Below are 12,747 nucleotides of genomic sequence, written 5' to 3'. Positions count from 1 at the left end.
TTTCTGGCTTCTTCCCCTATAGCCTCAAACAGTAGTGACAGCCGTCATTTATAAATCATGGGCTGTACACACCTGGGTTTGCATCACACATTTTACCTACATCGCCCCCATTAGTTCTCCATTAACTGATCTGAAAAATGATAATGTCTGCAACATCAGTTAAGAGTTCCATGATATGGAAGTTATGAATATGTCAGTTAGCCAGGTATAATTCTTCCTTTTTTTTTTTCACCCCCCGAGGGGATGGTCACGCTGCAGTCCCTTCTCCTCCATTCTCCTCTCGGGATCTTGGGCACACACGCACACGCGCCCGGCATGAGTTTTAAGCCACCGGGTCCGGGACGCGAACCACGGTCGACTACGTGGGAGTCCAGCAACACAGCCATTACGCTAACTGCTGGTTCCCAATTCTTCCTTTTCTTAAAGAATGGTTTGCATTCTATAAATTGTCTTTATAAATGAGATCTCTTGTGTATTTTTTTTTATTGCAGATATTTAAAGACAGTCTAAGATTTTTGTGTTATAATCTGATTTTTGTAGACTAGTTGCAAAATATATTATGTCAACAGTTATTAGCATAATATCTAGTCATATGAATCCCCATTTTTTTCACTATTATGTTTTTCCACCAAACAGTAAATCTTTATGATCCTAACCAGTTTCCTGCTAAATTCAAGAATTTTGTTTTCATGGTAAAAAATGAGAAGAGCTTTATTAGGGGCTATTTTTCTTTAGCCAAAACACATGGGCCAAACAGGATGTCTTTTCTTTCAGGAATGGCTACAAGTTTCTGTACTGTTCTGCCCGTGCCATCGGCATGGCCGACATGACCCGGGGCTACCTGCACTGGGTCAATGACAAGGGCACAATCCTGCCCCGAGGCCCTCTGATGCTGTCCCCCAGCAGTTTGTTCTCTGCCTTCCACAGGTATCTCTCCAGTGGGTAGCCTCAGCCGTGCATGTGGGGTCATGGCTCGGGCCTAAATGGGGTGTGTGTGAGGATGGATGTCAGACTTGCAAGGATTTCTGTCTGCCTCAACACTTCCACATAGTTCTTTGGCTCCTTTGTAGCATCTTAACACACAGCTCATCTGGTCTGTGCCAGACGTGATGGAAACAAATCAAATTCTAGGAATTGAATTTTATTCTTCCCAAACCAGTCATCAGACTGACTGGCAAAGGAGAAGAAAGATACCAGTTACAAAGGATTAAAGAAATTGGATGGTTGTGAGCACTGAAATGTTTCCGGGATCATACACTATGGAGAAAATTGCCATTTAAAGGCAGCGATTGTATCTGAATTTTTTTCTTAGGGAAGTGATAGAAAAGAAACCAGAGAAGTTCAAAATCGAGTGTCTAAATGATATCAAGAATCTGTTTGCCCCGTCCAAGCAACCTTTCTATGCTGCCTTTGGAAACCGTCCAAACGTAAGTGTCTCTGGGGCTCTGGATTCTGAAGTAGAGGATATTGAGAGGATTGTACTTCTTAGGGTGTAGCCATGTCATAATTCTCAAGCCAGTTTTATAAGCAAAAGGAAATGTCTGTTCTGCCCATTGGGTTTCCCCCCAATCTGTTCCAAATTTCTGTAGCAATTGGGCAGCACCTATAGGTGCAGATAAGCCCCAGAACTTACATAAAAGATACTTTTTGTTTCCGTGGCTTCACTTGTATTTCCTCAGGTGGCTTTGACTCATTTTCTAAGTGGTTCTAAGATCCAAGTGCTTGGATCTCCCCCAGAGCCACAGTAGGAGTGCCCACCCTTCATTACCACTTCCCCGGCTGGCCTCCTGTCCCCACCCTCAGATCTCAGACATGTGGAAGGTGTAGCTTCTTGGCCTCTTGTTCCAAGGCCCCTGGCTGCTTTTTGACTGCCAAATGTTTCTGCCTGTCTGAGCCCCCTCTGGGTTTGGCACCACTTTTTAATTTGGGTTTGTCCGGAGCTCAGGTTCAGTAGTTAACCTGCACTGTGTTCAGCCCCACGTGTTTTCCGTAGAGCCCTCTGTTTATGTGATGTTCCTGATTCACAAGAAACTAAAGCATTTTCTGATTTCTTCTCCCTCTAATCTCCCTGCTTACTGTTTTCTACAGGATGTCTATGCTTACACACAAGTTGGAGTTCCAGACTGCAGGATCTTTACGGTGAATCCCAAGGGTGAATTAATACAAGAAAGGACCAAAGGAAACAAGTCATCGTAAGTACATGCCCAGTTCTCAGCCTGGTGCCCTGAACCAGGGTGGAGTGGGGATAAATCGATACTTGTTGAAGTTGGACCCAGCTCAAAGGATCAGAGCTTTTTATGCCTCCTCTTTAGGTGTTTTATTCTCCATAACTGTTAGAGGGATCCTTGATTGTCCTAGGCTTTTAAGAAGTCTTCATTCTGGCACAGAACTGAATCCTATCCCTGAACCTGTAGAACCTGAATAGGCAGCTTCACTACCCGCGATCTTGTGCCTTTGATCAATCTGAAGTCACATCTGTCTCTTCTCCCATCCTTTGTCCTAGGTATCACAGGCTGAGCGAGCTCGTAGAACATGTGTTCCCACTTCTTGATAAGGAACAGAATTCCGCCTTCCCATGTCCAGAGTTCAGTTCCTTCTGCTACTGGCGAGACCCAATCCCAGAAGTAGACCTGGACGACCTGGCCTGAGGCAGCACCTCTGGTGGGGGTCTCACTCACTCTCCGAGAAGGGATGGTGACCACCCTTTCTGCAAACCCAAGGACATGGGGCTGCAGCTGGGCAGCAGCTTTCCTGAGCAGGAACAGGGCTCCTGGAGCCAGTACTGTATCCTCCTTTGCCTCTTCAGGCCACTGCTCAGCACCAGAAAGGAGAAATAAGGGGCCAGGCCTGGGGCACACAAGCTTCGCCCATCATGGGTGGGCTGCACACAAGCTTCCTGTCAAATTGTGTGTGCTGGGTGCTCCTTCAATTGCATAATTTGAAAGGAAGAAAAAAAGACGCTAAAAAAGAGTGGACCAAAACATTTACACAAAGTTGTAATTCCCACAGGGCAGTTGAGAGAGTTTCTCTATAACCAGGTCTATCTTCGAGGATCAGGGTCCACTGAACTCCCTCAGGGCCAGCGAGTGATGTTGGCTGAAACTCCCTGTGCACATTTCTCCTTTGGCTTCACACTCCTGCTACGCCGAAAGGGACGGTTACTCCTGTGTGCCAAATTGGGCAGGGTCCCATAGGGCCCGAGCACCACAGCCACTGAGCCCAGCTTCATAGACTTGGGCATCTGGGGGAAAAAAGGCCCTGTAGATTATTATCTCGTCTGTGACCATTCCACAATGAGACAACTTTTTTCTTAGACCTACCCAGGAAAGCAGGTCTTAACAGATACATATTTTAGGTCTGTTATGTCCTGGGAATAGTCCTTTTGTCCATCCCTCTGTTAGGTGGCTTAGGTGGGCCTTGCCTTTGGGTGTCTTGCTTTGGGGTAGGATTTCTAAAATTCTGCGCTTCCAGTTTGTCAGGGAAGCACAGTGAAGTTTGCTTAAAGGCTACTGGCCAGCAGTGTCACTTCGGCATTTGGAATCACAACCTTGTAGTAAATCCCTCAGAAGCCATGTAAGAGAGAGGTCTTGGAGTTCCTCTTAAGCAGACTACCCCTCAGCAGTGTCCCCAGCCCACCAGGGGACTTATGCAGTTAGCACTGCAGAGGCTGCCGTGTGAGAACCCATGGATATACAGGTGCTTGTCTTTTCACTAAACTGTACATGGTGACTCCATTTTCTGACCTGGTTGTAATGAACTAATGCCCAAAGTCTGAGTGGTTGGCACCAGGGCAGGGTTATGTGCTGTGATCCCCTCCACAGCTTCGTAGAGAGGAGGCTCTTGGGACCAGTGGACCAGGTCATAGTCCTCCATTACTGTGAACTCAGGAAGCAGAGGTTCCCAGACAGGGAAGAAGCAACTGATACAGACCAGAGCACCTGGGATGGTTTTATTTCCAACTCCACATGCCCTGCATTCATATCGGGAACCTCTTTTTGTTTTAGTTTGTCTCACCTAAAACAATAATTGCTCTTTAGAGATGGAGAAATAGGGGTGATTATTTTTCAAGATTGGAGAGTTCAAAGTCCCTGATTGATTTCAGCCATTTTTCCTAGTGCTGTTGGATGCAGAGACAATGTTGAAATCTCTTGAACACAATTCTCATTGGCAGAACCTGGAGATATGTGTTCCAGAGAAGGGATGGCTCAAGCTTTCGCTGGTGCAAATCGTCCTTCTCTAACTATGATAATTCACAAAGACTAACTGTTTAATGAGTTTATTTATGTAAAGCAGGTTAGGGGAACTAGGTTATATTGATGTGAAATTCCACGCCGTGAATTAAAACTAGTAGAGCAGCCAGTTATTAGATCTCACAGATGCCATCAGTGGGTCCTCTGGACTGCTTTTGAGCTAGAAACTAGAAAGAGCTTTATGCTTAACCTGAGCTTCATAGACTTTTTTGCATATGTGCGGTATGGAAACCCTAATGTACTCCTCTCATCCTTCTTAGGTTGTCCTTTTAGAGCTTTTGACCAGAAAGTTTGTTTTTCTTGACAGGCTATTCTCTTTGGATACATGGGCCTTCTTAGAGGGCCCAACCTAGGACCTGGATCTCCTGGCCCTGCATGGCGGGAGGCTGGTCCCTTTGCCCCGTGTCCATTAGCACTAGGCTTTGTTGCTTTGTCACTGCAGACCGATCCAGTGGATACATAGGCTAATTAATGTGAGTCTTTTTCCTTGTTTAAAGGAGTCCCTCTTGCTGAAAGTAGATGATGATTGCTATAGTGTTATAAAAATACTATTAAGTTTGTGCTGAAAATCCATTTCCCATTTGGTACAAATGACATTTGTTCTTTCTGTGAAAGAGAGATGCCCTCAAGTGTGTTTGTACACAACCCTTAGGATGGTGAGTTGAAGTAGCGCCTGCACTGTCTTCAGTGACAGGTGACATAGCAGGGAGATCGGGCTCTTCTAAGTCATTCTCAGTTGCTCCATGTGAAAAAGCCCCATTCCCTCTTTCCAGTTCAACCTCATTGTGGTTGTTTAGCCATCCACGTGTGGAAGCTTGTACTGCTGTGGCAGTCATCGTCTGCTCTCCCTCAGGCTGTGGCAGGTGCACGTGTGGCCCTGGAGCATGCAGACTTAGCCCCCATGTTGAGTACTGTGTTTTGCCGTGTTTAAAAACATCTACATAGTTTTCAACTGGAAAAAGAAAAAAACTTACTAGTATGGCGTTTTAAAATGAAAGTTGCTAAAATTCATAGGGAGAACCAAGGAACAAGCTGACTCAATGACCAGACTGCATCCGTCCCCAACAGCCCAATGGCTGGCATACCTGTGCATAGCCTCTTGTAGTTTGCCTCTTGAAGGTGCAGGTAAGACCTTCTGAAGATGAAGCAAAGACAGAAAGATGTAAGCTCGTTCTCTCTCTCTCTTTTTTTTTTTTTTTTTTTTTTTTTTTTGCAAGTTGCTGAAAACACTCATGGGATTTTATCTTTTCAAATGTCATCATACTTACTCTGGAAGCTGCGTGTTCCCATGTTTTAGAGCATGCTGGGTTAATAAGACTGGCTAAAAATCGAGTTTTTCTTTAAAGTAAGTGCTCTTTCCAGGTGAAAACTACTTTTTCTGGTTTAGTTTGAAGGTAGAAAATGGAGGGAAAACTGCTCTTTTAATTTAATATTTACATTCAGCCTATGATTAGGAATTTGATTATTAGACAGCTGTGTCTCTAATAAAGTTTTAAGTTGTCAGAAATTAATTGTAAACATCAGTACAGTACTCTTAGTTATGGTAAAGACAATTGTCTTAAGATGAACGGCTCATATTTTGGTGCAGTGTTTGATGTTCAAAACAAAATGTTACAACAATAAACAAACATAAGCTGAGTGCATTTGGCTCTTTCTTCAGGGGACATTTAAACCATCTTTATACTCTTGCCAGAAATTGATAATTTCCATAAATTAGCATTTTGATCTTTGTTGACACTTAAATTTGCCTATAGAAGGGACTTCTCTTGGGTGCTTATTTTTAGAACCCAACTCCAGAAATGAGGCTACAAGCACAAGAACCAACTTCTTGCTTTGTAGGTTCTGCCAGCAAATTATTCATTCATACATATGTAATTTCTTTGTAGGCTCATTGGCATGCAGGAGGTCATGTTTACCTACTACTCAGAGCTCCCTTGGGTCCTGTTCAGAGCCCCTAGATTTTTGCTATAGGGCACATGTGTTGGACACCCCACCTTTCATTAAACCCTTCCTCAGGGTAGATACAGTTTAGTAGTCCTGACGTTTTCCTCAGATTAGCAGAGTCAAAGTGATCTTGTACCAAAAACCACATCCTACTATTACTTAAATGAGTATCTCATCATCTCAGACTTTTGGTCCCTCCCCACCTGCAGCATGTGCTGAACACACTGAGTCACCAGTCCCTCCCTCAAAGCTTGCTTTTAAGCATGGAAAAAGGATTGCATTTCACACTCTGCCATGACGTGATAGTTCAGTGAGAGCGCTTTGAGGTGTACTTTGAGTATAGAAGGGAAGAGCTCACTTGGAGTTTGATTATGGTTTTTAACCAGAACAGTTTTGAGTGCTTCATAGAGAAGCAGCAGGCATTCTGTCCCTGAGCTTCCCTTTGCCACACCCTGTGCCTCTTCAAGTTCGCGTGTGCCCCTTCCATAGGTAGGATGGTACAAGGAAAATGTGTATTTAGAAAGTGAGTATGGATGTCTACAAAGCCATTTCAAATCTATAGTTTGGACTTGGGCATCTGATCACAAACACTCCTTTCAAGCTGCAAACTGAGAAGTAAGTCTGGAAGATGAAAAGTCATCATGAAGTCAAGATTAATGTGCTTAACCTGGAAATAATTTTTCAAATGTGATTTGTGTTCATTTGCAGTCCTAATAGCAGGTATGGTTTTGTTTTTTGGAGAGAGATTTTTGCTATAGGGCATGTGCACTTGCTGGAGAGAGAGAGACACAGAAAGCAAGAAATCACCCACTGGAGAGATGGCTATGCCACAAACCTCCATTCTCCTCTCATGACTTTGTGCATGCATGCACACACTCAGTGTGTTTCAAGCCACCAGGTCTGTGATTTGAACCACAGCCAGCCATGTGGGAGTCCAGCACCTTAACCACTACACCACCTGCTTTCCCAGATTTTGTTTCTTTTAATCACTTAAATGAGGCCATTTGCCAGTCTTAACATATGGGGAGAAATCTGTCTCTACCTTAAGTGTCCTGACCTTTTTTCTCAGTGACAATGCCTTGATTTCAGTCATCGTAACCTTGTGCCAGTTAAGTCTCAGAGATTGATTTGTTCCTCAGACTGGCAGATACACCACTTCAGTGTGTTGACCTTTATAAGGGGCTGCCTAGAAGGCCCCATAGCCCTTGAGCTCAGCTGACACTTTGTTGCCCATCATTACAAAAAGATGACCATGTCCTTTCTAAAGATGCTGTCTCCTAAATGGGTCAGGACCCAGCTTTCATCCTGTTTTATCCTGAGGCATACAGGATTCTGCTGTAGTTGGACTTGTTCTCTTTTGCCTGTCACGGATACATAGAGCTGAAATTCACACATTTTTAGTAAATGAGTCAAGTTTCACTTGAACTCTAGAGGACCATCTGTGGCATAGAAAAAAGTTATCTACCTTCGGTCTGGTCCCTGCCTTTTCAGCTACTGAGCGTTCGTCCCCTTTGGCACTGCAGTCTTCTAAGGGTCATTTGAGAGAAGCGGGTGAAAGCATGTATATATGCCAACAGGGTTTTCCTGAAAATACTCCTCTGCATTGGGATTTTTTCCATGAGTCATTTCTAGACAGCCAAGCTGCCTTCAGCCAGTTCCCCAGCTGTGGAAACAAGGGGTGAAAATGCCTTTCCTTCCTCTCAGCAAAGATGTCCAAATTCTTGAATAGTAAAACAGCAAACTTTTAGTTCTTGCTCACTAGCTTCTTAGCTGGAGGAGAGGTGGATAGTAAGAACTTGGAAGCATTTATTAGCCACCTTGTAATTTCATTTCCAATAGTCCTTGAACCTCAAAGTATTTTCACAGCACAGGAGCATCTTCTGATGACGCACTGTAGTCCAAAGAAATGGAAGCTCTTGTTCCTATCATCCAAAGCTCTCCCTGAGACTCTGGGGTACTTGCCTTACCTGCTTTTACCGCTTGACCGGCAAAGACCACCTTGAGCGAAGGGGCCTGTGTGCCTGGAGATTTCTGTAGCTGCTGGTGAAGTATAAACGTGTCTGAGCTTCCCCTAAGAACAGCATACTCGCTGTGGGAAGACCCTGGCTGTCTCAGATGACCTCAGCTTTGAGCATGTGATCAGTTTGATGTTGGGCCTCTTGTTGCCTAGGAACCCGGGAGTTGGTAAAGCTAGTGAGCTATGCAGTAAAGCATTGATGACTGGGGCTCATTTGCCTGTGCAACTGCTGATTGGACAGGAATTGCCAGCATCCCCTGAAGGAGCCCCCCTCAGCTGCTGGATCACATGGGAGCCTTTGACCTCTAAGCACATCTGGTTTGTATTTACAAGCCAAAAACAAAACCCAAGTGTACAGCTTGGATGCTGAGGGGTAACAGTTTGAGTTGAGATTCATAGACCCAAGTTTTCTCTGGTTTTGTAATGGTTATTTAAAAAAAAAAAAAGTCAATTACTTGGGACCAGCAGTTTGCATACTGGCTATGTCACTGGACTCCCACGTAGGTGACCACAGTTCAAATCTCAGACTCGGTGGCTTAAAACTCACACCGGGCGCATGTGCATGTGTGCTCAAGATCCCCAAAGGAGAATGGAGGAGAAGGGATTGCGGCATGACCATCCCCCCGGGGGGTGATTTCTCGCTTTCTCTCTGTCTCTCTCTCTCTGGCGAGAGCACGTGCCCTATAGCAAAAACCTTTCCTAAAAAAGGTCAATTACCCCTCTGTGGTTTACTTTTAACCAACAGCTCCCAGTCCATAATGCTCTTGATTTAAACAAAGTAACCTGAAGTGGTTTTACATCTTTATTGACACTCCCTGTCTTTGTACTTAAATCGTACATGTCATTTAAGGAGCCCAACAAGCTTCATACAAACAGGCTCTAGTGCATTTGGGACAAGGCCTGAGTGAACAGAAATGAGGCCCAGACAGAAATGCCATGTGGAGGCATGGCCACTCCAGCACTTCAGTGTTTAAACTTCTCCTGCTGCAGGGTCAGTCGAGACAGAGACAGTTGGTAACAGCGTTGCTCTCCAGCAAAGACCAGCTGCAGGTGACCAGGTCTTAGAAGCCAGCTGCCTCCTCTCAAACCTTTAGTCCAGCAGCAGTTCCTCTATCAGCAGGATGCGATCCGACAGCCAGGCCCCACAAGGAAGCACCACAGATGTCCAGCTGAGGAACCCTCGGAGTGGAGCTGGACGTGGACTGGGAAGATGCAAGGGACGATCCAGCTTACAGGCAAGGGGGGCTGTCTGAATCTTCCAGGTATGCAGTTGGAATGACAAGTCAATGGCCATCTTAACCATGAGTTTAACTCCTGGCTGCCTGCCTGGAAGCTATAACGTGTGAGGTAAGGCCCTTATCTTGGGGGCAGGGGTCAGATGTATACAGGAAACTAGACCAGTGCTCCAGTCATATACAGAAATGGAATATATTAAAGCTTCAGAGTTTTCACAACTTACTTTCCCCTTACCTCTCCCCAGCCGCCCTATAGGTGGGAAGGGACAGGATATAAGAAAACCCCACTAAATGTGGAGTACATTTCATCAAAGTCTGTGTGTGCCAACTTGCCCCCAGTCACCACGATGTTGACTCCATCTCCCACCTTCAAGTGCACAATCAGATGGAATGCCCCGGGGCCCCCACAGGTATGCAAAGCCCCTGGGGGTCGGTGGTACTCCAGGAATTCTCTCTTGTAGCCAGCCGTGTGTAGCTGGGCTACACTGGCATTGGAGACCGACAGGACAGCTTCCACGTAGGCATCTCTCTCCGGGGTGAGGGTGGCTGTGATCAGGTAACGCCCATCGTAGGGAGCCGTGAAGATCCCTGGCAGAAGGAAGGCAGACATTTCTTACCTGATGCCACGACCACCTTTGCATGGTTGAGTCACAAACTAACCTGGACCAGCCAGGGGCTGCCCTGGTTTTCATGTTTAATTCTGGCCATGAGTGGATGCCACACATGTACATGTCTAACGTAGGGAGACTGGCCCTTGAGAGGTGGCCAGCCACTGTCTGTCAGCCTCTCCCTGGCTTGGTGGCAAGCCCTGCTCTTAATTGGTTCTGCCTAAGGAGGCAACTTGGACATACATGGCTGTCGTGCCCAGCTAAGCCAGGAGGCTGATTTTGAGCTGGCCCTGGGGTATTTCCAGTGAGGGGAAATACTCCAAGGCAGGCTTCTGAACAGATATTTCTTCTCCCATTAAATCTGAGGAGAGGGTGGGAGCAGGCCTGGTGGATGCTGACACGGTACCGTGGCTGAGTGGGAACCCTAGAGGGACTGACCACTCTTCACAGCAATCCAAGGGGTTTTCTGTTTCCTAGACCTGCTGCTGTGAGGGAGTTACTAAAACTTGGGGTTTCACAGTTATCTGTTCTCTACTGCATGTTACAAGCAGAAGACAGTATTGCAACGAGGGATGTGTCGGAGGCAAACGGCACAGTGTGAGCTGAGGTAGCCTCCGACCACTGAGCCTCGTGTTCTGGGCCTGGGGAGGTGAAGGAGAGGTGGCCAAGACGCAAATGCTGCACTTTGCAAAGCAGCAGCTGAGGGCTTCAGCGACAAGAGAAGCAAAAGCCCGCGTCAGAAACACAGGAGCAGCCACCTGTGGGATTGGGAAGGACACCAGATGACCACTGACCAGGAGACACTGAAGGAGCTTCTCATTTCCCTGTCCCAGCGTGCTAGGATGACTGCCAGAAACCAAGGAAGAGGGGCACCAGGTGACAGCGCTGGGCAGAAAGGAGCGGGCCAGGGTGCAAGAGGCTGCAACTGGCAGAAGCTTTTTAACCATAAAAAATGCACAACACCCTTCTAATGGCGAGTGCTGAGGACGAGTGTGCCGACCTCATGCCTGGAGAATGTGGCTGCACGCTCACACACCCACACTGCCGGCAGCCTGCCAGCCACAACACTGCAGGGAACCTATGGGGCTGATGCGCAGGTCCCCACACAGGGCCATCTTCCAAGGCGTCCTCCCAACCCCACAGGAGCCAAGGGACCCCGCTGACAATGGGAGAAAACAGCACACCCTTCCCTTCAACCACTCACCGGTGTTGGGGTTGTAGACATCCCCGTCGTTTACCAGCACTTTGTTAAAGAGGACAACACCCCCATCACTGGGGAAGGGCTTCTGGGTGAGCCCAGCAGAAAAAGACACCACAGAAGGCACCGGAACCCCTGGAGCAGAGAGAGCCATGAACATGTTGACACTTTCCCAGTGAGTCTAGCCTCCGGGGATGGGAACTGCTGTCAGAGCCTAAAAAACAGGCCTGGTGTGCCAGGCCCATTCCCCTTCAGCTGGAAGTGGAAGAGCAAGCACTCCGCCCACCCTCCTCCCAGTGTCTCAAGCCAGCAGTCAGGATAGCTGAGGAGTCAGGACAGTCGGACAGGCCTGTGTGAGATTGTGTGCGCATGTGCACGCGTGTTGGGCCAGCAGCAGGCAATGGGTGTGTGCCGAGAATAATCTAGAGAACTGCTCACTCACTGATGAACCAATAAACCGGGGCTCCCAGGAAGCTCATTAAGACCACACAGGGCAGAGGCCCACCCCAGGATTCCCCCGGGAATCTCACTGAGCTGGGACGGTGCCGATGTGAGAGGGCAAATTGCTTGGCTTGGGCCTGACGGACCCCCTTCGGTGAGCACATCTCGGGGGCTTGTGTCCGTGGCAGACAGCAGAGGCCTGTCCTGCAGGTGGGTGGGGAAGGGCTTGGCCCTAGGCTCAACCAGTGCTAATCACAGAAAGGACAGAGCGAGGAGGGCACAGAGTGGGGCTGAGGGAGACAGGTCACCAAGGAGAACTCTTTCCTACCCCCACCCCATCTCACGGCAGGCACACACATACCTGGGGACACAGGAGGTGGCTTGGGGTATCCTGAAAAACAAAATGGGAAATGGAATGTCCACTTTCTGGACAGCAGCTCATTTTGTGAACCCCCTTTCTCCCCTCTGCTCTTCCCAGGCTCGAGTTGAGTCAGTTACTAAAGAGAATGCCTGCCCATCAGCCAGGTGCCCCGGGAGTCAAGAGCACACCTGGCTGTCTCCCGCAGGAACTAACCCCAGGGTCTGGCTGCCCCGGGGTCGGCCTGCTGTGACTCCCACCTGCAGCCCGTGGCCCGCCGGAGCAAGGGTATCTGTTCACATGGCATAGCCCGAGTCACCTCCCTCAGCTGTCCAACAGAACCGCCTGCCTCACAGCGCTGCAGACTGGGAGAGGCAGGCCTGGCTCCATTTCTGGGCCCCACGAAGGCTGGCTCCCTTCCTTGTCTCATGGCCCTACTGTCGCTACCTTGCCATCCTAAGGCGTCATGGGGTGGACAGACACCTCAGAGAACCTAGCTGAGCACTGCAGGAGGCCTCGTCCTCACGGCCCACGGCCTGCTACTGCCCTGTCTTCGGTGCTGAAGGACCCGTGCCTGGGAGGGTGGCCGGGCCGGGAGGTGCAGCTGGTGGTGCAGCAGCCCTCCTGCACAGCCGCCTCGGCTACCGAGTGGGCTCCGGGTACACTGGGGTCCCCCGGGTCCCTCTGCTGTGGTGC

The 12,747-nt window shown here is 48.0% G+C and overlaps 2 protein-coding genes across 2 annotated transcripts in view; one reads left to right on the top strand and one right to left on the bottom strand.

Moving 5' to 3' along the window:
* Window positions 1-2,859, top strand: part of LPIN2 (lipin 2) — a 67,223-nt gene extending 64,364 nt beyond the window's left edge. Inside the window, exons 17-20 of the mRNA XM_006146484.3 lie at window positions 775-927; window positions 1,313-1,427; window positions 2,089-2,192; window positions 2,504-2,859. Of these exons, the coding sequence (XP_006146546.1) occupies window positions 775-927; window positions 1,313-1,427; window positions 2,089-2,192; window positions 2,504-2,648 (517 nt within the window). The 3' untranslated portion in view covers window positions 2,649-2,859. The remainder of the gene's footprint in view (window positions 1-774; window positions 928-1,312; window positions 1,428-2,088; window positions 2,193-2,503) is intronic.
* A 6,141-nt stretch (window positions 2,860-9,000) lies between these two features.
* Window positions 9,001-12,747, bottom strand: part of EMILIN2 (elastin microfibril interfacer 2) — a gene marked incomplete at its 5' end in the record, with an annotated part of 79,746 nt that continues 75,999 nt past the window's right edge. Inside the window, 3 exon segments of the mRNA XM_014587054.2 lie at window positions 9,001-10,034; window positions 11,259-11,387; window positions 12,055-12,084. Coding sequence (XP_014442540.1) covers window positions 9,697-10,034; window positions 11,259-11,387; window positions 12,055-12,084 — 497 coding nt within the window.

Source organism: Tupaia chinensis, unplaced genomic scaffold (genome assembly GCF_000334495.1).
Source record: "Tupaia chinensis unplaced genomic scaffold, TupChi_1.0 Scaffold000180_1, whole genome shotgun sequence".
Lineage (NCBI taxonomy): Eukaryota > Metazoa > Chordata > Mammalia > Scandentia > Tupaiidae > Tupaia > Tupaia belangeri.
The sequence above is the reverse complement of the archived record's forward strand: the minus strand, read 5'-3'. Positions and strand labels throughout refer to the sequence as shown.